Below are 26,690 nucleotides of genomic sequence, written 5' to 3'. Positions count from 1 at the left end.
TTCATGAAAAACTGAAGACAACATACTGGAATTTTAGATTTTTTCCTTGAATAAACTAATAACACAGTTTCAAATTGTGTAATATTAGTAGAATATATGAAAAATTGTAGCTGACACAGTGTTGGGGAGATCCAGAAAATTCTTCGATAACGACCAACATAGGCTCTAAAAACACTGAGAAGCATCTTATCTAATCAAAATTCACTAGAAGTTTTGCCAGAAATATATTGAAAGTGAAAAGTCACATGTCGAGTTTCTAATTAGATGATTAACTATACTGCTACTCTGTTTAGTAGCGTTCCAAAATTTTCCTGAAACTCAAGGTTATTTAAAATACTATAAAAACCCTAGATTTTCTGTATATAAACGAACCTTTGGAGTAAAGTCGTTCTTCCATATTTCGCGCTTATTCTCTCGCGTTCAAGTTGCTGTGTAGATCTAACCTGGGGGTTACTAGAACAGCGTTCAATTAGAAGATTTATCAATAAACAAAATTCACAAAACATATACTGACTGATATTGTCCTAACGTTTCTAATTAAATCATGGTGGGATTTTTTAAAATAAATTTTACGCATATTAAGCTTAAACTCTGAACATTCTGTTCACTGTCTGAAATGACGAATTTGATTTAAAACATATACATTATACCTTATCAAGTTTCTTGTTTAACTTGTATCAACTCCATAGTTTACATGGAGAATTCACCTTAGACAATCATTGGTAATCAGGAAGCATAGAATAGTTCTTTCATCATTAGATAGGAAAGCTCAACAGTGCAAGTTTCCCACCAGACTGAAGATAGAACCCAAAAACTCTGCATCTCGTTTCACAAGCATATGTTGATGCCGCTTGTGGATAACTGTTTCACAACCGATATGGTTAGGCTACCCTGACAATGGCTTCACAATAAAACTGTGAATTATCACTAGAAATTGGTCAAGAGTAATCACATAATTATTATTAGTATAGTGTAGTCTGTGGAGATTATTGGACTGTATATAAGTTTATGTCAATTCATCAAATATCTCTAATATATATATGTGTTTATTGCCACGATATATGCTGGTACTTGAATGAAAGGTTAATTTATTCTACGCTAGATAATATAGAGTATCTGATTAGGGAAGCTCTCAATTTAAACAACGTATTCATTCACATTAATTAGCAATAATTTTTCTGAAAGGAATGACAGATGTAGTGCTTTTTTTCAAAATTCAGAAACCTACCTTGCTGGTTGCAACAATGTGTACTGTAATTTCGAACCCACGGCGAGGGATTCATCAGTGCAATACCACAGAATCATCTCACTAATGATCAATAATAAGTATAGATGTTAAATTGGCAGTTTCGTTTTGATTTTATTCAATCATCCATTGCGAATTGAACCTATAAACTTACACAAGAAATTACGATACGATTCATGACAAAGTTTTGTATAATTCAATTTACATGAATGCAAATAATCTAAACAGTTTAACTTGATCAGTATCAGCTTTTATTGAGACATTTTCTGATGGCGAATAATCATCTTCCAATAATTCTTAACTGATCAATGAAAGCTCCTCATCAGAGTGAAAATATCTCACATTTTTAGTGGTGCATTTTTCTTTATAAAAAATCAAGTATTATCATACGTATCATAGAAGTAGAAAGTCTTGGGTTCAATATCATAAAAAGTCATAGGTTCAAATGGCTCATGATTGACCATCTTATCAATATCATTTTGTATCAAAAACCATCTTCATACAGATGAGTTGAAGAAGTCACGGACTCCTGTTATATAGATGTGAATATGTGAGAGTGGTGGGATAGATTATTACATATTTCACTAGTGTATGGTTGCTAAATCATTTGTTTTGATAATGTCTTCATATTACCCTAAATATGTTATATCTAGAAGGTTGTTCTTGATATACCGCGTATAACGTGAGCACTAGAACGCCAGAACCCTTCCAAGTCGCAATGAAAAGACAGAAGACTAATGAAAGGGATATTATTCTCAGACAGTGTCAATTATAGTACAAAATTGTCAGGTATTTATAGTTTTTAGTAAGAATGAAATCACCACTACAGTCCTCCAATCTGCATACAAGGGGTTATTAGCATTGTCCAATCGGGAAGCTACACGTAGAAATTCAAGAATATTTTTCCAAAAGAAGATTAGATGGAATATCTTCGGCTCCTCCTGAGCCTCCTACAGCTTTCTCGAGTTCACCCGTGGTCCGTCGTCACGATAAACTTTCATTTGGGTGATTAGTTGTCGTTATAAATGTTTCATCATCTCAGAATTATCATTAATTTATTAACCACTCATCGTCCTTCTTTTTAAAATCATCCACGAAACTTGATTTTATACAAATCAGGATTTCTTATTTGAGGTGTATTGTGACCAGGTAATTAATGTATGTAAATGTTAAATCAGGACAAAGACTGAAGGAATGTTAATTAATTTGTGGATTCTCTTTCTCTCTCACCATATATATTTATATATGCTATATATAATTATGAAAGCACTAGATTATTATACTTGTATATATTCTTTTCTTCATAGGCTTTCGGTTAACTGATCAATTACTACTATACAATGTACTACTCTTAATCAGTCCGCAGTTTATCATTTACGTTCTTACCAAGTTACAGTCACTTTCGGTTTGTTCAAGAATAGTTGTTGTTCATTTTATGGTGATATGCGTTTCGGTATGTCTGTCTATAAACCACGTCTTTTTGAAACATAAATATCGTAGGAGCCAATTGTGGACTTTTATAATCAAGGGCGAAGCAGAGAAAATCCATGGAATCGTGAATCAATAGTAACTAGCTGTTGACTCAAGGTTATTAGTCATGGTCTGATGTGCATTGGCAAAATTCGAGACACTGAGCCATAGAGTAAATTATGGACATATAATAAACCCCATTAGATTCATTATTTTGATTGGTGATATGTCACGTGATATAAAGTAACAATTCTTTACGTTTTGAGATTCATAACTGTAGAATGCTTATCGGCTTGCTATCTTCATCTTCTGACTGTTTACTAGGAATAGAAGAAATTATACTGAACTAGTAGAAATGAGATTTTCCCGGTTATATTTTTAGTCATTTATTTAAATGATGAAAGCCAAGGCGAATGGCTTGTTTATAACATAACCGAACTCTAGTGATCAGTCGACTCCATAATCTTATGATTCGTTTAAGTGAACTTACCAAAGAGGCTAACATTTTCAAAATGGTCAGTAAGGAGTTGTAGAGGTTGTTAAATCATGAACGGATCTTAGATAGACCAACATTAAAAACCTGGAAGAACTGAACGGCCATTTGGTCCTAGTAAACATTAACACCGTTAAATACCGGACCAGTGGTCTAAAGAATAAGCGTCCGTCCATGTGACCCAAAATTCATGGCTCTATTATCGTGTAGCGCGATCGAAGATGTGTATTGTTAAGGAGTCGCATAGTAAGACGAAACGGATGTCCAGTGACTCCGTGTTTTCAATAGTGATCTAGTTTAGATCGATTGATGAATTCAATTGTGAAAATACTACAATCTCTATAAATCTCCATATTGAAATTTTTTCGATCAAAAAAATAATAATAATGACACGTTAGGAAAGGAGAAGCACAAAACTAATATTGTATGCTGTAAACAAATTATAAAATAAATACCAAATATTATGTACATAAAAGAGGAACAAAAGAAAAGTAACCAATAATCAATACAATTCAGTAGTAAGTATTAAAAATCAATTATTACACCAATTGTTATCATTTTGAAAGTAGACAAAATTCATTGATTGATTGATTGATTGATTGATTGATTGATCAATATGGATATCGTAATGAATAAAATTAATTAATGATTGTCTATCTTTGCAAATTTAAATGAAATAAAAGGAAACAAAGGAATGTTTAATGTTAAAAGTAAGGGAATATTGTCTCTTTTCCTCCTTTTTACTCTCCCACTCTCTCTCTCTCTCTTTACTATATGGATATACATCACTGGTGGAATGTATTCATGTATACTGTACGTATATACATGAATGGTTAATTTTGTTATATGAAGTATTCTATTTCATATTGTACTCTTTTTGTTTTTTTTTAAAAAAAACCCAGTTTCTAATTCAATCAAATGTGAATGACAATAAGCATAGATTGATGATCATCTCATATTCATTCAATATATGATTTCATAGACTTTCATACAAATAATTCATATATATCATATTACAGTTATGTAATTCCAAATGAATTGTGTTTTATGTCTAAATTGATATAGGGTATAGGAAGGAACGATACATAGAAAGAAAACAACGAAAAAAAGAAGAATAAACTACTTGAAATAATATAATAATTATTTTTCTGTTGATGTTGAAATCACTGTCACTGAACCACTTGATATAGTTGAAGCATGTGAACTCATTCGACTAACTGTGGTACCACTACTACGATTTTCATCATTCACACAATTAATTAATATTTTAGAATTATTTTCATGAATAATATTTTCTAAATTTTCATGATGTGATGTAACATAACCAATATCTGAACTACTAAATGATGTCGGTGATGGTGATGATGAAAATGATGACGATGAAGATGTTGTTGTTGAGTGTAATGGCGTAATAAATGGTTGAGATGATAATGGATGTTTACATGTGGATTTATTCAATTGTTTATAATCATTAATTGATTGAGGTGAATTGGATTTTTGTATTGTATTCTGGCTGAATTTACGTTTTGTATTAGTAATATAACCGGTTGTATTAAATTCTGGACGATGTACAACTGGACATGGAATTCCTGTGGTAATATCGGTTGTATCGTCCCTTATTTTATTATTATTATTATTATGTTTACGTAATGAAGATGATGATGAATTGGATGAAAAGGATAATAATGAAGAATCTGTTGAAATCATACTCATATCACTTTCTGATCGTGGCATACTGCTATTATTAGTATTTATATTGTTATTGACACTGTTATTATTATTATTATTATTATTATTATTATTATTATTACGTGATCGGTGATCAGTAGACGAATGGATTGATTTACTGGATTTTGTCGTATGATTATTACCATCATTGATAGAGTAATCATTAGTACTATGGTTAGATGATGATTTTTTATGAGGTTTCAATGGAACACTCTCTTTGCTACTAGACGATACTGAAATAATTTTAATTGGTGCAGTAGACTCATTTGTTTTACTACTACCACTATTAGTAGTAGTAGTAGTAGTATTAGTAGTAGTAGTAGTAGTAGTAGTAGTAGTAGTAGTAGTAGCATGACTACTTACTGATAGATCATTTTCGAATGGTTCATAAAATAATTGAGTATAACTAAATGGACAGTCCATGGAAAGTTGTCTTTTATAAGTAATATTATTACTATTACTATTATTATTATTAGTAGTAGTGGTAGTAGTAGCGGTAGTAGTAGCAGTAGTACTCAGTTTGTTTTGTCGCATTCTATATGTATCAGTATGCAGTAAAGTAACATCTGGTATTTCAATGGTCGATGTTTGTGACCGAAATCTACGATGAAATGGTTTTTGTTGTCGTGATATAGGTGATGTAGTAGTTGGAGTACTGGGAGTGGGAGTCGGCATTCTTGTTTCGTCATGTAATCGATTATTACTATTATTATTATTATTATTATTATGACTGATTGGTTTTGAGTGATTAGAATTATTCTTTGGCAGATTCATATTATTATTATTATTATTATTATTATTATTATTATTATTATTATTATTATTGGCAAGTTTTAATCGAACATCTTGATGTGTTAATTGTTGACCTCTTAATGGGACAGGTGGTGCTTCCAGATTAATTTGATTTCTTGGCAATGGGCAAGGAATACTAAATTTATCATTAGAAACTGTTGCTTTATTTGTACTCGGCGGACAAGATGTGTTTCTTGAACGCCTAGATAATAATAATGATGATGATGATGATGATGTTGTTGTTGTTGAAGGAGTTGTCTTTTTCATAGATTCTTGTTTCTCTACTGATACTGTTGAAGTTAATGATGGATTTGTTAAAGTTGTTGTTGTAGCTGTTACAGAAAATGATAATGGTAATACTATGCTTGATGTAGTTCTTGATCGTATAATATTTTTTAATTCTGTTGCAATCAAATCTGTTGATGATAAACAATTCGTTTGTTTATTTAGTTTACCAGTAGAATTAGGTGGTCCTGTTTGATCAGGTAATGCTAATTGATTAAAAAAACTATGTTTTTTTTTATGCATACGTCCAGCACCTCTTCGTTTCATTAATGATGACTGTGATGGGTTTTCCATGTTTAACTGATGATTAGATTTATTATTTATTGATAAATTTAAAGAAGAATTATTTACTACTATCGGTTCAGTATGTTGATGTTGTTCACTTGTTTTCAATAATGAATTACCTAATTTTTCATTCATCAATGAATTGTCCACTTCCAGAGAACTAGAAGTAAGAGAGGAGATAAATAAAAACAGTAGGAACTGAAGATGATGGTTACAATTTGTCAAAAAAAAATACATTCAGTAATGAGGTGGAATTCAACTAAAGTAAAATAAAATTGTTTGACAGTAGGATAACCGTTTTTCTTACATACATATTTTCCACAACTGTTAGGTTCGAAGCTAACACGAATTCACTTAATCTGCGAACGAGAACAAGACTCGGTGATCAAAGATCAGTAAGCTAGCTATTGATGCGTCCCAAGCTTGGAATGGGAAGTATATTCTGCAAAACAGCCAGAAACGAGCGATCCCAACAAACACAATTCAAAACGTATATATACAGTGCAAAACCGTACTTGGGGAGAGTTAAGAAATAGCATACTAAGAGACGCAACGTACCAATAGCATTCAAGATATTTCCCAGTGGGAAATACGACATGAAGGTGACAATAGCGCCTTTGGCGCGAAAACGAAGAAATTCAAATTTTCTAAATAAAATTACAAAATTAGGTCCTTTCCCAAGTGAGTTCTGAGGATCTAACGTCCCCAACAACAATGTAACAAAAATAATTGAATTATTATTAGAAAGGGAAAACTTGGAAATACCAGACCAGATTTCCATTTTATACAAATATCTCTCCCGAGGTTGATCAGCTAGGTAAACACGGTATTCATTACCATTCAGTGGTCAACTAATCGTAAATACATCTCAATCCTACAGGAGGTCAGTTGCCACCTGAATAGGTCAGTGGCAACATATAATACTGTTAAACCGGTTGACACTGGATTGAGTACACCAGGAAACACAAAACACCTATTTGACATGAAACCCAAGTCTAGGGTTTCCTGTCGACGACCTTCAACTCCGTAGGATTTAAGCTAGTTAGTTAAAGCTGATTAACTGTAAACTTTTTAAACAAAAGTTCTAAAGTTTTTACATAGCATTTGTTCCAAGTTTACCTCATTTAAAAATTGGGTTGCGATAGGAAACTTCGTTTTCTTAATATGAAACTCCTGAACAATTAGCATTCTCGACCTCACACGGGAATAAACTTAAGATCATCACGTATGGCAGCAAAAAACTCTCAACTTTTAAAACCATAGAAATAATCTTCAATGGATATTGAAACGACTGTGGGTATTCTTTTTTTGTTTGTTTTTGTTTTGTTAGCCTTAGCAATATATGAAAGCTTGATTAGTAGATGTTATCATGATTAAAAATGTAATCAGTGCACAACAGTTTAGATGTAATATATATCTTAAAACAATGATTCCATTACTTGTAAAATAAGATTATTATCACTCAACAGAATTGAGAAGTTCAAATGGGGAAGAGGTGAGAAAATTGTTCATTAATGAAAGGACCTAGTTAGAACAATAAATTGCCATTCGTTTTGTCTATTGATGTTCTGTTTTTTTTAAAAATTTTGTTTAGTACTTGAAATGTAATTTAAGTTTAACCAAGGGAAATGGTATATACATTGATGAATATAATCCATAGAACTCACCTTATCTGTGGTGGTATATCTTCATATTTACAAAATTCATGTACATAAAATAGAAAATAGAAAAAAAGTAGGTGAATAAAATTATTGTATCATAGTTTTTACCATAAAAAGTCAAGTCTTATACTAAATAGTATCATGAATATGATGTATGAACGAGGATGATAATGATTGATTGTTTGTTTAGTCAGATTTGTAGATAATCTGACAGGTGTTAGATGAGTTATACATTCTCCTATCTTTATTATTACTATTGATTGTTATTGGATTGTGTCGGTTTTTGGTGAGGGAGTATATTTACGTCCTAATAGACAGGAAACTATGCGCTTAATCGATAGAATCCTATCAGCATGAAAAAACCTAAAAAAACGTGACATTGACGACTACTTAGTGGCCAATCATTTGTAAATATTTCTCAGCCCGAGAGGAGACCAGTAGCTACCTGAACTTCTCAGTGATAAAGTTCTACCTAAACTATGGGGTCAGGTTAGGATCCCAATTCGGGCATCAGTTCGGTCAAGAATCTAACTATACACTGCTGACACAAATATCAAATTATAACATTTCATTCCTCTTAATACTTACTTGAAACAGAATATCCTCTTCGTGAAGGATGTTGTTTCGCTGTTTTCCGTTCAGAATGGAAATCAGAATCTTGTTTAGAAATTTTATCATCATCTGATGAGTCAGTATTTGTTGTTGCTGTTGATGTGGTAGTGGTGTTTTGAACTTTTGTCTTATTATTAGAGTCTTTTAGAAAATTTCCCCAAATATTTGAAAAGTGTTGATTCAATTCCATCTTAACATTGCTAGTGCTTAATAAGAAATTTGTTACTGCCGGTTCCAACAGGTAAGTTATAATTTGTGTCGTTATCATAGAATCAGATAATGCTAATGGAGAATTTGGTCGTTGAATTAAATTTGGACCCCATACAACCGCCAAATTTCTAGCTGACATACGGTTTATTTCTTCATTATCACGAATATGTGCAAGTAAATAAATTAGCAAGGCCAATAATGTCTGATTAACCTTGGGAAGATTACGAATCAATCTGAAATTTGATATATACGAATCAAATGAAAAGAGATATATGCTCATAGAAAGTATTCATCAGTAGCAAATAGCAATTTTTGAGAAAATACTCAAATAACTGGTAGTCCTTAGAGGTAGTCAGTTGGAAACGCTGAACCTAGATTGTATGCTAGTTGACATTCGTCAATTTTTTAGGGCATATCAGTAACCTTGAGGAGAAAGTTGCTCCACAGTGGATTCGAAGCCCAGTCATTCAGTCTCTGATTTTGAGATGCTTCAACTCACTCATTTACAACGTAGAACCTGGTAGATGTGTGCAACAGCTGAAGTTGCCGCACCACATTAGCACAGAGAAAAAATATCGTGACAAATCCCAGAGTAAAAGTAATAACATTGTCAATAATGCTAAAAAGGATTAGGTATAGAAAGGAAGTACAGAGAGATTTCAGGACTAAAGATCTACAGAAAGACTAACAGTGTATGCATCTGTGCTATAACGAGCGATTCTAAGCTATTTTATTCAACATCTCCAACCAGTGGTTACAATATTCGTGAGGACCACAATCATCTAGTTTACACCTACTTACATGGCTCAGTCCAACAGTCAATGATTTCATGAACTGATGCCATGTGTTAATTTAGCCGCCGCTAGTTTTCTCCAACCTAGACCTACACCAACAAACATCGCCGTTCGAGGTAGGAAGTAGTTGGTCTCAAAATATATGAGTAATGCTTTGAAAGTATCTATGATCGAATACTAGCAATCCACAAATATTCACTATTCGTTATGATAATGTTTTACACCCATTTAGTAGAACGGAGTGAACTGATGCATAATATACTTGTCCTTTGGCTAGCAGATGGAACACTTCACCTACGTCACGTTATAGCTAAGCTAAGCAGAATATGATAGACCTTCTGTGGGACTAACTTATTCAAACTAAGGTGGCTACTATAATGTTTGCCTAGTCTTAAGTGCTTATCGAATGCTGTTGATCAACACACAAAATTCACTGCCCAACATCAAGACAATTTTCATCACTAACAACAACTAATCATAACCTGGAGAATTATTGATGAAGATCAAATAAAGAGTTGACCAATCATTCCCCACCTACTTTATATGACCTCTCAACTCCATTGCCTATAGACAACATATATTAAATTGATTATACACTAAAAAAAAAATCAAAATTCCATGCCCATATAACTGCTTTGACATATTTCTCTAAATACTGATCAACTATCAAAGTCCAACGAAAATGAAACTCAATAACGCTTGACATTATTGAACCAATAACTTACTGTATGAATACAATCTACAATATCATAACATTAGACTTCTAACATCGAAAAATGTAACTAATTTACTGAGTTATATGATTATTCCTTTCTGACACCTTTTCCACTTAAGTTAAATACATATTGTGGTGTGTGCTACTGATGTCAATAGATATAAATAGTATGTATCATCAGTCGAAAGTGAAATACCTGACGACAGAGAATTAAGAAGATCGAAGAAAAGAAAACGACAACAGTGAATGATAGCTATGGAAAGGAAGAAACAGTGAAGTCTGAGATGATTAATTAACATTTGCAGAAGGAATAGTCAAGTTTGAGACAATTGGTTGATATTTTGCAAATTATGTATTTACTGTATGGTTCTCAGATTTTGACAAGAGATTCTGTAATACATTAGACCGACCCCACTTATGTTGTCGTTCACTATATATATGAGTACTTACTTACTTACTTACGCCTGTTACTCCTCGTGAAGGAGCATAGGCCGCTCACCAGCATTCGCCATCCAACCCTGTCCTGGGCAACCCTTTCCAGCTCCTCCCAGTTGTTATTCATCCTTTCTATATCTGATTCTATTTCCCGACGTAATGTGTCCTTTGGCCTTACTCTTTTCCGCCTTCCTTCAGGATTCCAAGTTAGGGCTCGCCTCGTGATGCAGTTTGACGATTTGCGTAGTGTATGTCCTATCCATTTCCATCGTCTTTTCCTAATTTCCTCTTCAGCTGGAAGTTGGTTTGTTCTCTCCCACAGAAGGCTATTGCTGATGGTATCCGGCCAATGGATGTTGAGTATCTTGCGTAGACAGCTATTTATAAATACTTGTACTTTCTTGATTGTGGTTGTTGTAGTTCTCCAAGTTTCAGCTCCATACAGTAGAATTGCCTTGACGTTCGTATTGAAGATTCTCACTTTGATATTGGTTGAAAGTTGTTTTGAGTTCCATATGTTCTTCAATTGTAGGAATGCGGCCCTTGCTTTGCCAATCCTCGCCTTTACGTCTGCATCTGAACCTCCATGTCTATCGACGATGCTTCCCAGATATGTGAAGGATTCTACATCTTCCAGAGTTTCGCCATCAAGGGTGATTGGATTGCTGTTCTCCGCTTTGAATTTGAGGACCTTGGTTTTCCCTTTGTGTATGCTGAGGCCTACTGATGCAGAGACTGCTGCTACATTGGCTGTCTTTATCTGAATCTGTTCACGTGTACGTGATAGGAGGGCTAGGTCATCTGCGAATTCCAAATTGTCTAACTGATTCTGAGCTGTCCATTGTATTCCGTGTTTTCCCTCAGATGTCGAGATCTTCATAATCCAGTCGACCACCAGAAGAAAGAGGAAGGGAGAGAGTAAACAGCCTTGTCTGACTCCGGTCCTTACTTGGAATGCATCTGTCAGCTGTCCTCCATGCACGACCTTGCACTGTAGTCCGTCGTATGAGTTCCGGATAATATTGACAATCTTCTCAGGAACTCCGTAGTGTCGAACAAGTTTCCATAATGTCCTCCTATCTACACTGTCGAATGCCTTTTCATAATCAATGAAGTTGATGTATAGTGACGAGTTCCACTCAACTGATTGTTCGACGATTATCCGTAGTGTCTCAATTTGGTCTGTGCACGATCGATCCTTTCGGAATCCAGCTTGTTAATCTCGAAGTTGGGCGTCTACTGCATCTTTCATCCGGTTCAGCAAAACTCTGTTAAAGACTTTCCCTGGTATTGACAGTAGTGTAATGCCTCTGTAGTTTTCACATTTGCTCAGATCTCCTTTCTTTGGAATCTTGATGAGGTGTCCTTCTTTCCAGTCCATAGGCACTTGTTCCTCCTCCCAAGTCTTTTTGAATAGAAGGTAAAGCATGCTTTTAGTTACTTCGATGTCTGACTTCAGGCGAGGATTAGCAAAGCAAAAACAGCATTCCTACATATATGAGTAGGCGGTCTAATTGAGATTAGTTGAATTTTCCAGTCACTATGATGATCTACTTAGCTAATTGTTATGCGGTTACAGTTCAAGTTTCTATTGGGGTTTAATTTTGTCCAATAGATCTTCCGTTAGTATTCATCTTCACTATTAAAGTCTCTAATTAATATCATACTTGCAACCTCATCTTTTGATGTGATTAGCAGATTTAGCTTACATAGTTTCTCGCTCACTTCGCTTCATATGTGACTGGCTGTGTCTGTTCATTTTTTTACGGTTTCATATGTTCATCGTGGTCTGGAACTACTAAAGTCTAGCCTTCACATTGATAACAAGATTTAATAATACCATCAGTCTCTGTTTATAATGCTTGTGATTTAATGGAAATATAGAAGCAATTCGCACAGGATGCACATATGCTAATAAGAGGAACTGATCAATTGCAGTCCTAAACATGAATTGGAAGACCCAGACAACCAATACAAAAACGAACTAGTTATAGTGTCTTTTTTTCGGTCATAAATTTGGAATGGAAAGTTAAGAAAAAATTAGAAAAAAATCAACTCTAACCTTTCAAGAACCTGTAAACGTTCTGATGCTGAACTAATTTCAGTTAAACTGGCCCACTCATCCCAATGAGAGTCGATTAACAAATGACCAGGTATTTCACAGAAAAACCTCTATTATATAAGAAAAAAGAAGGAAAAAAAGAAAATGCTCTTATTGAAATGAATATTAATACAGATCGATTTCATTTTAATTATGAAGAAAGAAATAGAATACGTACTCCTGTTGCCCCTAATGAAGGAAAACTGGTCGCCCACGAGCATTCCCCACCGAACTTTCTCTCTTGTTGCCGAAGCGATTAGGTCATTTATTGGTGGTACGATAGTTTCTTTTCTCTCCGAACAGTCACAAATAGAACTTATGCGATACAGGTCTCAAGATTGTATTAAGCAACCTATCACCTCAAGGTTATCAATTATACTGAGACGACTCTCAATCTTCCCCTGACTATTAAGCACAGACTATTACTGGGAACACAACACGACCATATGACACATTTGAAGATGACATTCATCACTTTCTCACATCAATTGTGGTACCCACAAATAATGAATAGCTGTCTCATCTACGTATGGGATTCATCAAAACTAAAAATTCCTAGATCTTTCAGAGCACACTTAACTAGTAATTCACTGGATTGATGAGCAACAGTGATCATTCTCAACATTACATCATTTGTAACATTGTGTGACGAACAACCAATGATATTGGTGATTACTGTTGTATTCACTGTTACATATACTAGAATGAAACAAACATCTAGAGCTTCGAAATTTCAGTGCTACCTCAATCAATGTCAATCAGTGATGAATTACATCCGTCGAACGCAATAATAATTATAGTAATCATACATACAAGTGGAGTAAACGAGAGTTCAGGTGAGGTAAACTAATTTATTACTGTGTGCAAAAGTACACAATGTCTTCTTGAAATATGGAAATCATACATGAAATACATTATTTGCACATTTTCCTTCAGTTGTCCAATACATACTCCATGATTCTGTCAATTCTGTTGTTATTCCAATTGCTCTTCATTCCGCTTTCTCTTCTCTTCAATTCAATCGTTTTCTGGAGGGCAACTTACTTCCGATTGCTGCTACATGGTGTTTATTTCTGTCAACACAAGTAGTACATACTGCACAGGTACACATGTATATATAATAACTGTATATTTACGTAAACTCACCTTTAAAACACACGATGCTAAAATTGGACTACAATTATTCGGTGTAATCATTTGAATATTTTCATCTACACGTGCTCTCATCAATTCAATTTGACTATGAACAGCTGTACGTCGAAATATTCCTTCAACATTTACCCCATTATAATATACAATAGCAAATAGATTCTATTAAAAATGAAGGTAACAATAGCAAAAAAAGAAAACTATCACCATTTACTTTCTTTTACTGATGACAAGAAAAGAGAAAAACTCGGTAAAAGCACACTACTTTTAATTCCAATTACAGTTAAGTTACAAACTAATGTTAGTTGGATAAACATTCGACACTAGTAAGTAATGATTTCATGCAGAAGTGAATTTCGGAAAGACTAAACTTAAGAAGGTACTCAATGAAAAAAATATTAGTATGCAGGTGTGAAGTTTGTTAAGTTTCATTAAAATCATGAGCCGATCAGTTTTAGAGCACCGTTGAAAACCTGGAAGCACTAGATGGCAGTTTCGTTTTAGTGTGAGACTCCCCAGGAGTCAGCACCCATGACTCCACATGCGGGAGCTGAACTGAGGACCGTTGAATGCTAACCCGGTGGTCTGGGTGTTGGGTGTCCATGTGGGAGACTGGTTCGATCCTCACGTTCGGGGTCGTGGGTGCCGGCTGATGGGTAGCCCTATACCAGGACGAAACGACCGACCAGTGCTCTCAGGTTTCTAATGGTGGTCTAATATTGTTCGCTTCATGATTTCAATGTAAAATCATTGTTTGGAATTTTGTCGTGTAATTGTTACCTTGATCTTATATTTGCCTATTCGTTAGTTTTCATTCAACCCATAAATTATTATTATATGTCTAATTGTTTCAGAATGATCATAAACTAATTATTTTTCTATTAGTCTTCTCTGTACCAATTATGAATGAGTTTTTTTAATATCAGGATTTTCGATTCGTGTTGCTGTGTGATCAGATAAACTAGGTATAACACTGTATGATTTTTGAATCATGACTAAGAAGAGTACAAAACAAACTGAATGTCTTGTATCTTAGTCTTCTTAATGGACAATAGGTTGGAAAGAGTTGAAAGACCGATAGGTGTTAGAGACCTGATTATTTTTTCATTGACCACTGCGTCCTTTTGTGAATAGAAAGCGATCTAATTAATAATCACACTAGGATATATAATTGCTTACACAACAGCGTCATGTTTACACGGATCACAATATAGCTCAATAGTCCGCTTCATTTTTGCTTTACATCAAACAGACAGCTGTTTCATCGTAACCTAGGGATCCCCAGAAGTGTTCACTCATGAAATTACCGTGAAATGAACCCAGATTAGTTCTTGGCACTTAACTTATTAATTTGGCATCCAATGGTTTGCATTTTTAGCTTTAATCAACTCATGATATTGTAAAACCACCCAGACCCAGTAGCTCAGTGTATAAAGTATCAGCATTTCATTTGAAGCATATTTGGTTCCAATCTCATTATCCACATCAACACTGTGGGTTACAAGTTTATCCACGTGATTTGTCCAAAATAGGTAGAAATGAGCTAGCCGGGATTATGTTGCTAGACGTATTCTATCTATTTTGTCAAACATGCTACAAAAAGTTTATATTGAGGCAATTTGCAAAAGCTCCTTACATCCCAATAGAGATTGATTAATTGCAGTTCTCATTATATACAACGAGTAAATATAGTGATGATCAAATAGTGTCCCATCAGAAAAAACAATTTCTGAATAAAATGTGTTTCGAATAGTAATAGAGGTTAACTCTATTTTTTCAAATAATTATCTTATCACTGACTGAAATCATGAGTCAATTGAAGCTAAACCACCATGGAAAACCTGGAAGTACTGGACGGCCGTTTCGTCCTAGTATGAGACTCCTCAGCAGTGCGCGTCCACGATCCCACACCCACAATCCCCTTCTGGTAATTATCTTATCAGTAGATGAATACTGAAATGAAAATTTGTGTATGAACGTCAAATTATACTGTTCATTTTAAATTTTTAGTGAAATTGTTATGACGGGACGAATATTGGGAAAGTTGAAACTCGGTGCTATTTACCGGATTATTATTACCTCTTTACTGTATAATTGGTAGACAACATTATTGTTGCAGTTAAATGTTCCCTTTATTGTGTAAACTTTCAATGGGTCTAGTGCTATTCTTTAATTATCGCTGACTAACCTTGTACTGCTTGTTTCGCCCTCCACCACTCCTGGTACAATTGTGCTTTAAGTGTGTCTTCTTATTGGTGTGCTATCCTGTGTAGTCAGACATTATTTCATACAATTCGAGCTTTTATCTAATTGTATAACATAGAGAAATAACTCCTTCTGTAGTGCTTCTAGGGTTACTGCCGGTCCCAACCTCGGATAAAGAAGGAAGGTTGGGGATGGGGTTAGCAACCTTACCACGTAGAAAACAACCTTGCTAAATAAAACGCTAACCATAGATAACTAATCTGCTTCCTACCTACTTCCGTTTTAGGAGGAGCCGAGGACTAATCAGCGTTAAGATCCTGATTGTCGTCCGTTGGTTAATGTATGCATTCAAGAAACAGGTCACTGGTCTGACTGGCAATATACTACGTGATATCGATTCGAATCTCTAGCGATAGAAAAATCGCACAGCTTTAAAAAAAATAGATAACTAATTTACCACTAAAGATTCCGGTAATTGAGAATCAGGCCAACATTGTTCAGGTAGACGTCCAAAAATTTGCCCACACTGTATTTCTTGTGCTGTACCAATTTGAAGTGAACTAGTACTAATTGCACCACGCAATGGTACATTAGTACTAGTATTTTGTTTGCTAACATTTGTATTATTATGGTTTAAGAATATACTGGATTTAGTCATCATATTATTGTTTTGTGTCATATCATTTCGACGATTTCTTGATGCTGATGCTGAAGATGATTTCGATGTGGAACGTCCACGTTCTTGTCTCACATATTCTGTAGATTTCATATCAGATTTTGTTGAAACTTCTAATCAGGAATGAAAATTACAAATTATATGCATATCTTTGTGTTTTGTAATGGAAAAATAACAACAGACAAGTGAATAATCATGTTTATCTCACTTATGAAAATGAATTCGTTGAAAACGCTTAGCATATGTACATATATATTTAAACGTGTTTATAATTTTCAGTGTTGGAGTTAAAATATGATTGATGTGATTGAGATATGCATGCATATGTTGTGCGTATAACTGATTCTAAGAGATAGAATCAATCAAGTACATATGACTTATTGAATATAATCTAAGGCAAGATTCTTTATTCTTAAAGTCGGATAATGTCTAGCAGTGGGTAACTACAATGTGAGTTTTTTCTGTTTAGGACTCGTCGGCTGGATGCACTTGTCACATCTCAGTATGTTGATGTTCACATTAAGACTTACTCGAATCCAATACCTTTTACTCCAAATGTTAACACGATATACAGCAGCTGACAAGTTTCAAGTTAGGTGAAACGCGTGTCTTGTATTCCACTGCTAACCAATATGCGACCTGATTAAAGCTAGTGATTAAATGTTAATATCGAGGTGATCTGCTTAGAATGCATATAGGTTAATAGAAACTAATTAATTACAATCTTTAGTATCAATTACGGGAAGATACAAGTCCTCAGCAGATATTCTTTATTTGGTTAAAATAATTTTGCCGTACAAATAGGCAAATTAGGAAGAGAGGTTTAATAAAGAAACTAATGTCGAATTGAGCAAGAGAAGTAAGGAACCATTCAAAGCAAAAAAAATCGTTACACAATTATTCTGTCCTAGTATAAAACTTGTTAAGAATGTGTACATTATTGTAAAATCAATCAGTCACCAAGCACAGAATCCAAGAAATCAAGACGAATGAATTACTTTTAAAACATGAATAGGGAATCATCCACTGATTTATTTCTCATAAGAACTTTAATCAGTTCGAGATTTACCGTGATTGTCAGTCACAGTATCATCGTCAATGGTTAAACACCAACCGATCTCGAAGTATGTACTTTTCTGTATAATCTACAAATATAATCAAGGAATTGCTGATGAACATTTCCTGATTTAAAAAAAATTTAATTCTTCAGCTAGCAGCAGTATATAGGTTAAGTTTTATTTCATAACCATACTATTATAAAAGTTTCGACTGTTAATAGCATGGTTTGAGCTACTTATATCCACATTAGTATATAACGATGGTCAGGAATAAAATGTATTTCAGTAGAAGATCGAGAACAGAACAACGGGAACGGAAAGCAATTGGTATGAAATGCACGAACAATGAACCGATGAACCGATATTTGCAAAAGAACAGTCAAGTTTGAGGCAATTGATTGATATTTTGCAAATTAAGTATTTACTGTATGATTCTTAGATTTTAGTGAGATATTCTGTAATTTCATGTTCAAATACATTCGATTGCCCCACTCGTATTCTTGTTCACTACAATAGTACTATAATAATAAATCATTCTTGATAATATTTTTGTTACGTCCTTGACCCGTCTACCTAATAATATTACAGGGGAAGATTTGTCTCGATCTAGGTTAAGGTCTTGACACGATAGGTTGACTAGTTCAACCTTGTGGCTAGAAATGCGCGTTTCCGAATTGAGACTAACGAATTTAGGCAGAGAGACGGAAAAAATTCCTATCACTTTATTAGTTGCAAAGCGAGAGAGATGACGAGTCAATTGGAACACTACTCGATTCCTGATTGCCGATTTCCGATTCAGATAAGTGTAAAAAGATACGTGAATCAACAGATGACTAACATGACCACAACGCACAAAGTATCCAGAAAAATGCAATTATGTTGAAACTAAACATTAGGGTAGAAAAACAGAGTGCAGAAAGTTATATTTAAATCACAATAGCTTGAAATGGAAAAGAGTATAGCAGTGGATCTTGCAGTAAACGACAGCTTGTGATTGGTAGTATAACTTGAGGATAAAACTAAATTTACTTTACAAACCTTGAATCAAGTGAAATAATGTCCCCCAAAATAGCTTCTGTTGTTCGTCATGTTTCATTTATTTTTCTACATACACCTATTTGAAAACTAAAAACAGTTGAATAGCTGTCTAATCTCAATGTGACATTCCTCCTTCTCACTACTCAATGAAATTCATAACTATGACTGATTTCAGTAAGAATTAAAACTAGGATCTCTGATTATTGTGACCAGTCTATGATGAATGTATTATTTAGAGGCAAAAAATCTACTGAATGAATTAATTAGGTATATCTCACTTTGATAATTTTGATAATGATGTTGATGTTGATTATCTTCAGTTGAATAATATTTGTCTACAGGACGAAGTACAAAACTAATTTTAATTTGATCTCTTGAAATAATGTAGTCATTACCGTTGTTATGGTTATGATCAGTTGTTCTATTCTCCGATTGTGGTGATAAAGAGACTTTCTTTATTAGATCCAATATATCTTTATAGTGATTAGTATTACTGTCTGGACTATTATTCCCGGTGGTATTATTCATATTAGTAGTATTGCTGGTAGTGTTAGAAACAGTTGTTGCTGATTTAGGAGTACTGAATGAAGAATCCGTAGTATTCAGTTGAACACTAGAGAGTGCTATCAAGAATGGGTTTTCTGGACCTGTAGATGGAAAGAAATATATTTTATTTTATGAATGTATTCAAAGGGAAAAGATCATTTAATTATTTGTATGTTGTGTTCATTATAGATTTATTCCAGTTGAGGTACCATTGAAACCAGAAAGCATTTTACATTTGTTTCGTTCTAGTATGGGACTGTTCAGAACTGAAAACCAATAAGGTGCCAATATGGATTGAACCCAGAACATTCAGGATTCGTGGATGACACTTAGCCACTAGAACCATTGAGCCGACGTCTAGTAGTACAATTTTAACACCAACCAATTAGCGATATAGTGCGATGATAATTTTATGTCTTTGATGGTAACTGTTTCCCAACAGACATGTCCAAAATCTGACTACTCATGACTTTTCAATCAATTCACGATATTATGATATATTTAAATATTTGCCACAAGATTATACATTTGTATAGAAACTGCTCACCTGAAATCAAGTACTCATATTTGCATTGATAAAAATATTAGGATAAAGGAATAAGTCTAGTTTATAAAGCGAATAATTTGCTGGGATATTTAGTGTGTACTATCGTTTTCTACTCAAACTACATATGTAGTGGGTTAATCATTCGGCAATTTCGCTGCTCCTGTGAAATTCACTCTTTCTATGTTCCATCACTGTTGTCTATAAAGGATAGCTCACATCCATTGGGAACAATATTTTAGTAATACCGTGGTCCGACAATATGTATTTTGACAGAGTAGTTCGATTAATATCACCACCTTAAAACACCGAATTCGAGTGAAATGGCCACGTTTTACGAATGCTATTCCACCGACTACCATATCGTGTATCATTTGTTAACCCTGAAGGCCCTGAAGGACTGGGTGAAAAAGTGGCGAAGTGATTAGTTTATAACATAGTATCATGGTATGAAATATAGCTGTATAGGACTAGGATTTGTCTTAGTTGATGTATCACAACTCTATGGTCGGAGCCCCAGTGATGGTACAACTCACTAACTTGAAACACTAATAGATATGATTGATTGGCGGCCGTGTTATTATACTTTTCATAATTGTGAAATGGTCTTAACAAGAAGTCTTCTCTGGAGTATCCTTAATTGAGTTGCATCTTTCATCAGGCATCATTTCTGTTTGGTTATTTACTGACTGTACTGTCCACGTCTTTTTTTATTCTTCCATAATACTCTTTATTCGTTTTTGTGACGCTAATATCTTGTCCCCTACCATAAATAAATTACTGATTAGTAGCTAATGTTACGTTTAGGTAATCATTATCACTGATAGAATTCTATCAATCAAGTCGCTTAGATATTAGGTGGTTGGAGATAGTTGACGGGAATTCCTGCTTGACCTAGTTTTCGTATCACATGTTATTCGACTACATTCAGTTAAAACTTATCGGTCCATACATTTGAGTTCAATAAATTCACTACAAAAACTTAACAGTTACGCAATAGCACTGATGATAATGATTATCTTGCTTTTGATATGTCTGAACTTCACGTCACATGACTTCAGCTAGTAACTTCGGACAGCTTCATCTAAAGGTAGTCATTGTTGATCTCAATCATTAACGAAAGTTATTTTATCAGAAGGGGTTTGTGGAGATTTTAGAAATTTCACTGATTGAAATCATGAGTCAATTGAAGCTAGACCACCATGGAAATCCTGGAAGTACTGGACGGCCGTTTCGTCCTAGTATGAGACAACTCAGCGGCTGAGGGATCGTGGATGCGCACTGCTGAGGAGTCCCATACTAGGACGAAACGGCCGTCCAGTGCTTCCAGATTTTCCATGGTGGTCTAGCTTCAATTGACTCATGATTTCAATTAGTGAAAGTTATTTTATCAAATTATAAACCGAATCCCCACAAAAATCTCTATACAAACAATAAACTAACGGCAATCCTTAACGTAAAAAATGTAATGAATAACTATTGTGATTAAGGAGAATGCAGATGAGGACACCGAATTTTCTTCATCATCCTGCTAGATCAGAGCCCTATATGCGTTTACTTCCAATCTTTCCTTTTGCCGAAGCAATATTGCTGTCTCCTCGTCGATTGCTCGTTTGTCGACTTCTGCTCCCTCTTTTATCACGTTGATTACCTTTTGAAGTTTAGGGTCAGCTTTCTGCTGCCCGGCAAGTCCTAGTAGGCCTCCCTCTATATTGTTCACTTTGTATGCTACCAGTGGAGGCTCGGCTCCCATGTCTGGTCTCGACAAGTAGTCAGCCATTACGCTTTCCTTCTCTGGAACATGGCCGATACTGAAGTCGTCCTCCTGCAAACGTATCATTCATCGAGCCAACTTCCCACGGGGTCTCTTGCTGTTTCAAGCACCGTATGGGTTCGTGGTCAGTCTCGATGTGAAATCGTTTACCTAAAAAGTGCGATCTCCATTTGTTTACTGCGGACACAATTACCAAACACTCCTTTTCGATCGTTGAATACTTCTGTTCTGCGGGCATAAGAACGCGACTCGCGTATTCCACCACTCTGTCAGACAGACTCAAGATGGCACCTATACCATGATCACTTGCATCTGTGGTCACTGTAAACTGTTTCTCAGGTTTAAGCAGTCTGAGAGTCAACTGGCGGTTGTCCAGTATGTTTTTGATTTGGTAGAACGTTTGTTGAGAGGTCTGTGTTTACGTAAAATTAGTGTTGCTCAACAACTTATATAGGGGTGCTGATGTTTCATTGAAGTTTTTGACGAACCGACTATAGAACGCCGCCCTTCCTAGGGACTGTCTCAATTTTCTTTTCGAATTAAGTACTGCAATGTTCTTTATCCTTAGAATTTTCTCCAGTAGCAGTTTATGCCCCAACGTGACGTTACCTTTCGCTATCTGAGACTTGTCCTCATTAATTCCAAGTCTGAATTCTTCAATTCACTTTAAGATCACTTCCACATGTTTGGAGTGATCTGTTTCTGTATGGTTGTACACAACTACACAACTACAACCACTCTTATCTCAGCTACTTCGCTACTTTCATGTATTGTGGATGAACGGTACTTTGTGACCGCCTTACTGCTTCTTAAGTCAACTATTGCTTTTGCTTCTCTTAGGAAATCTATTCTTATTATCGGTCTCGATAGGCTTGTGGTTACTACAAACGGGAAATTTATCTCCGCACCACCTACTTTCACGATACCGTTAGACATACTCAACACTAACATGTGCCCTCCAATGATGTTAACTGCTAATGTACATGGCTTGAGTCTCTTACATTGCTCTTTGCCTATTTATGATACTGCTGCCTGTATCAATCAGATACACTAAATCTCATTTGTTTATGCTTACTTTCGTGTAAACCGTCCCTTTATTTGATATTACAACAACCCCCCGATTCCTTGGGTAGAAAGAACACGAGTTATAACGTCTAAAATATCTGCGCCTTCGTCTTGTTGGATAGTCTATCTCCTAATATCCTGTCCCTCCACAGGCGTAACACTTATTATTCCTGTTATGATTCACTCGTATTGAAGCAATCTCACGCTGTAGCTCCTCAATATTCTTCTCGAGACTGTCTATCTCCTGACTCCCGCACCCATCGGAGCTACTGTTTGGGTAATCAACTGTCGGGTCATTTTCGCCGGTTCACTGATATCCATGGGTTGTGCGGCTCTTACTAGTTTCAGCTGCTGGGAAACGACGGCAGACACTCTCGATAAACTGCAACGCCAACAACTGTACGCCTGACTCCTCATCCAGATTTGGTATCGCGCGGCGCAACAACCTGGTAAACTTCACAGCCAGCACTAGTGGGTCACCATTGATCGACAACTTATATTATATTTAGCGCAAAATTATAGAGTTGATAAAATAGGGAAATTATACTCCAATTCTTCATTTGCAAAATGTTAATTACCTGTCTCAGGCTTCATTGTTCCTGCATTTCCATACTGGTTGCTTTCTATTCCCGTTCTTCCCTCATCGATCTCAACTTTCTGCTGTCAGGCATTTCATTCCTGACTGGTGTTATATACTACTTATGTCGACATAAGTAGCACACACGACAATGGTTATGTTAAATGTGATAAACGGATACATATATGACAATTATCAAAACAGGGCTTTGTAGAGAATTTCGAATATTACTGAGATGCCTGACCAATCAAGTCTAAACAGTCAATAAAAACCAAGAATCACTGGACAGGTGTTTCGTTCTAATATGGAACCACTCCTTAGGTGGGTTCGTTACTCCAGTACTATCATCCAACAATTTTCACAAATCTCTATACAGATAATTATAATATGCTCACTAGTAACTAATTTCAGTTGGTGATTCACATCACTCTAGTGAGAAGCCGAAACCAGTGGAGTCCAACCATGTCAGGTGTTAAGTAGTTATTCATAAAGGATATTGAACGATGGCCACACAATATTGTAAACTGATTAAAGTTAGACAAGTACATGATTGAATGCTGACCTCAGTGACCCGAAAGCCAAACTACTCGCTCCGTGGTCTGAGAGTCTTGGGTTAGACCGTAGATGGGGTCTTCGATTACTTACTTACTTACACCTGTTACTCCCAATGGAGCATAAGGCGCCGATCAGCATTCTCCAACCCACTCTGACCTCAGCCTTCATTTCCAGTTCCATACAATTCTTCTTCGTTCTTCTCGTATCTATCTCCATTTCCCTGTGTAATATTTTCTTTGGCCTTCCTATTCTTCTTTCGCTTTGAGGATTCCAATTAAAGGCTTTCCTTGTGATTCAGTTGGGTGCATTCCTCAATGTGTGTCCTATCCACTTCCATCGCTTCTTCCTCATTTCTTCCTCCACTGAGATCCGGTTCGCTCTCTCCCACAATTGATTGTTGTTGATAGTGTTTGGCCAATGGATCCGAAGTATTTTGTGTAGACAACTGTTAATAAACACCTGTATCTTCTGGATGACGGCTTTTGTAGTTCTCCAGGTTTCCACCCCATACAGTAGAACTGTCTTGACATTTGTATTGAAAATTCTGAGTTTGGTGTTGGTTGACAGACAGTTGTTTTGAGTTGGAGATGTTCTTCAATTGTAAATATGCTGCTCTTCACTATGCACTAGTAATGTGTCTCAGATCGGCACAAGAAAGAATCTTGTTTTACAATAGTTATCTATCTTGAGTTGATCTCAACAAAACAAATGGTAGCTTCAATTACCTTGATTACTCTTTCCAAGTTTTTTTTTCACCTATCTAAATGCTACAAATATACACAAGTATGCGTTATTATTATTATTATCATTATTATCATTATTATTATTATTATTATTATTATTATTATCATGTGTACACTTGTTACCTGTCTATTATTATTTGAAGATTATGTAAAGTGTGTAAAAATGAGTACTAGAGTGAAATCATTTGTATTTGTTTGTTTGTGTGTGTGTGTGAATATATTTATTCAATAAATATATTATATCACTTCAATCCAATGCATAGTACAGATTATTAATGAATGACCACATTACAGTGTATTGTATACAAGTTAATTATTTAATAATTTTTAATTCAGTAGATTCATACTTACCATACATAAGTATTTCACGTTCTTCTCCATTTGATTCAGTATAGCGTAGATATAAATCAGCTTTTGTATTATTCTATGTAATAATAAATATGAACAACGATATATTACTTATTAGGATTATTGTTAATTATATTTAGTGAAAATTAATTATTCAATTATTCTCTATTATTATTAATCATAAATGTGATAAATGTGCTAGGGGAATGCTTATTACTGACATCTTAACCACTTCTTATACCACCCCCCTGACTGATTCTATACTTCAATTTTAAACAAGATAGAAAAAAAAATGCGAAATATGGGTAAAAATTTAACTATAAGATTAGTCTATGTACAGAAAATCGAGTATTTATAGGATTCCATGTGGCCTTGATTTTCTAGGACATCCTGGAAACATATTAACTAGAGTAACGGTATAGGAAATGGTCCAATCAAAAAATGTGACACAAGATCCTTCTTTTTTTTAGGTTTTTCTGAAAAGCTTCTATTTAATGAGAATTATATAAAATTTTCTTGGCGTTTTCTGGGCTTCTAGAGACTTTGTCCAGGGATATTTTCGGACAATCTCACAAAATGGAGATTGACTGCTTTCAGATTATATATATGAAAACAGTAAACTAGTGTACATTGATGGACTGAGTACTGAGTGGTGGTAGTAGTAGTACTTACGAGCGATATCACTGTATTTAGTCATTTAGTGTTGATTGAACCCATCTGATCACGATGTAGCATGGCCTATAAGTGGTCAAGTATAATCTCCCATCGACTAACTCAACCACTTAACATAAAAAACGAAGTTAACGTAACAATGAGTTCAGTAAACTAACGGGATATATTATAACTTGATTGGGCAGAATTTGTTCAGCAATTAAAGCATCAAAGAAACAGGACACTAGTTACCAATATGCAGTTATTAATCAATGTGAATATTTCAGTTCTACAGAAGGCTAATCATGGACCGACTGACTTAGTGGTAGCGTTTCAGACTGAGAATTTATGTGGGATGGATTCAAATCATTCACAGAAAATCAGTTTAAGCAATATTACAAGTACACTTTTACTTCTGTGCACCAACTAGTAAAAAACCCGGGTCAAGGAGAGTTTCCTTTCGACTATATACAATCATCTTGTGGTGAAGAAAAATAATCAATGTATTTGCAAATCATTACAGCTTCAAAATTCATACTTTTTTCTTGAAAAAAACAGCAGTAAATTAAACAATATGCAATTTGATGAAATAGTAGCTTCCCAATAGTCGGGGGTAAACTTTCAAAAAACATTTTTGTAACCAAATGGAATCATAATTCCGTTCATCTTCGATTTTCTCAATGGCCACTGTGATTGCGTCACATCACAAAACAGGTACTAAATAACTCATACTTTTATCAACATACCGATTGCGGTTTCCTTATTCGAAGACTTGATATGACGTACTAAACTATACTACTTATTATCCAATAGGTAGCACATTAAAATGTATTTAACCATTTTTATTGGTTTGTAATGTGTAACAAATAACTTGAAATATCCTTCAACACGAAAACTTATTTCAAAGTCCTTTACAGCGAGACTATGATTTGCG

General features: G+C 34.8%; 1 protein-coding gene across 3 annotated transcripts in view; it reads right to left on the bottom strand.

The window, feature by feature from the left end:
- Positions 1-1,585: 1,585 nt before the first annotated feature.
- The window catches only part of WC2_14 (blue light receptor), a 66,514-nt gene continuing 41,409 nt past the window's right edge, over positions 1,586-26,690 (bottom strand). For all 3 annotated transcript variants that reach the window (XM_051216810.1, XM_051216809.1, XM_051216811.1), the window contains 8 exons: positions 25,109-25,181; positions 19,232-19,600; positions 16,639-16,970; positions 13,974-14,138; positions 12,789-12,898; positions 8,549-9,015; positions 7,967-7,985; positions 1,586-6,459 (listed from right to left, as the gene is read on the bottom strand). In XM_051216810.1, the coding sequence (XP_051065425.1) occupies positions 4,350-6,459; positions 7,967-7,985; positions 8,549-9,015; positions 12,789-12,898; positions 13,974-14,138; positions 16,639-16,970; positions 19,232-19,600; positions 25,109-25,115 (3,579 nt within the window). In that variant the 5' untranslated portion in view covers positions 25,116-25,181 and the 3' untranslated portion in view covers positions 1,586-4,349. The remainder of the gene's footprint in view (positions 6,460-7,966; positions 7,986-8,548; positions 9,016-12,788; positions 12,899-13,973; positions 14,139-16,638; positions 16,971-19,231; positions 19,601-25,108; positions 25,182-26,690) is intronic.

The sequence above is a fragment of the Schistosoma haematobium genome, chromosome 6, assembly GCF_000699445.3.
Source record: "Schistosoma haematobium chromosome 6, whole genome shotgun sequence".
Classification (NCBI taxonomy): domain Eukaryota; kingdom Metazoa; phylum Platyhelminthes; class Trematoda; order Strigeidida; family Schistosomatidae; genus Schistosoma; species Schistosoma haematobium.
The sequence above is the reverse complement of the archived record's forward strand: the minus strand, read 5'-3'. Positions and strand labels throughout refer to the sequence as shown.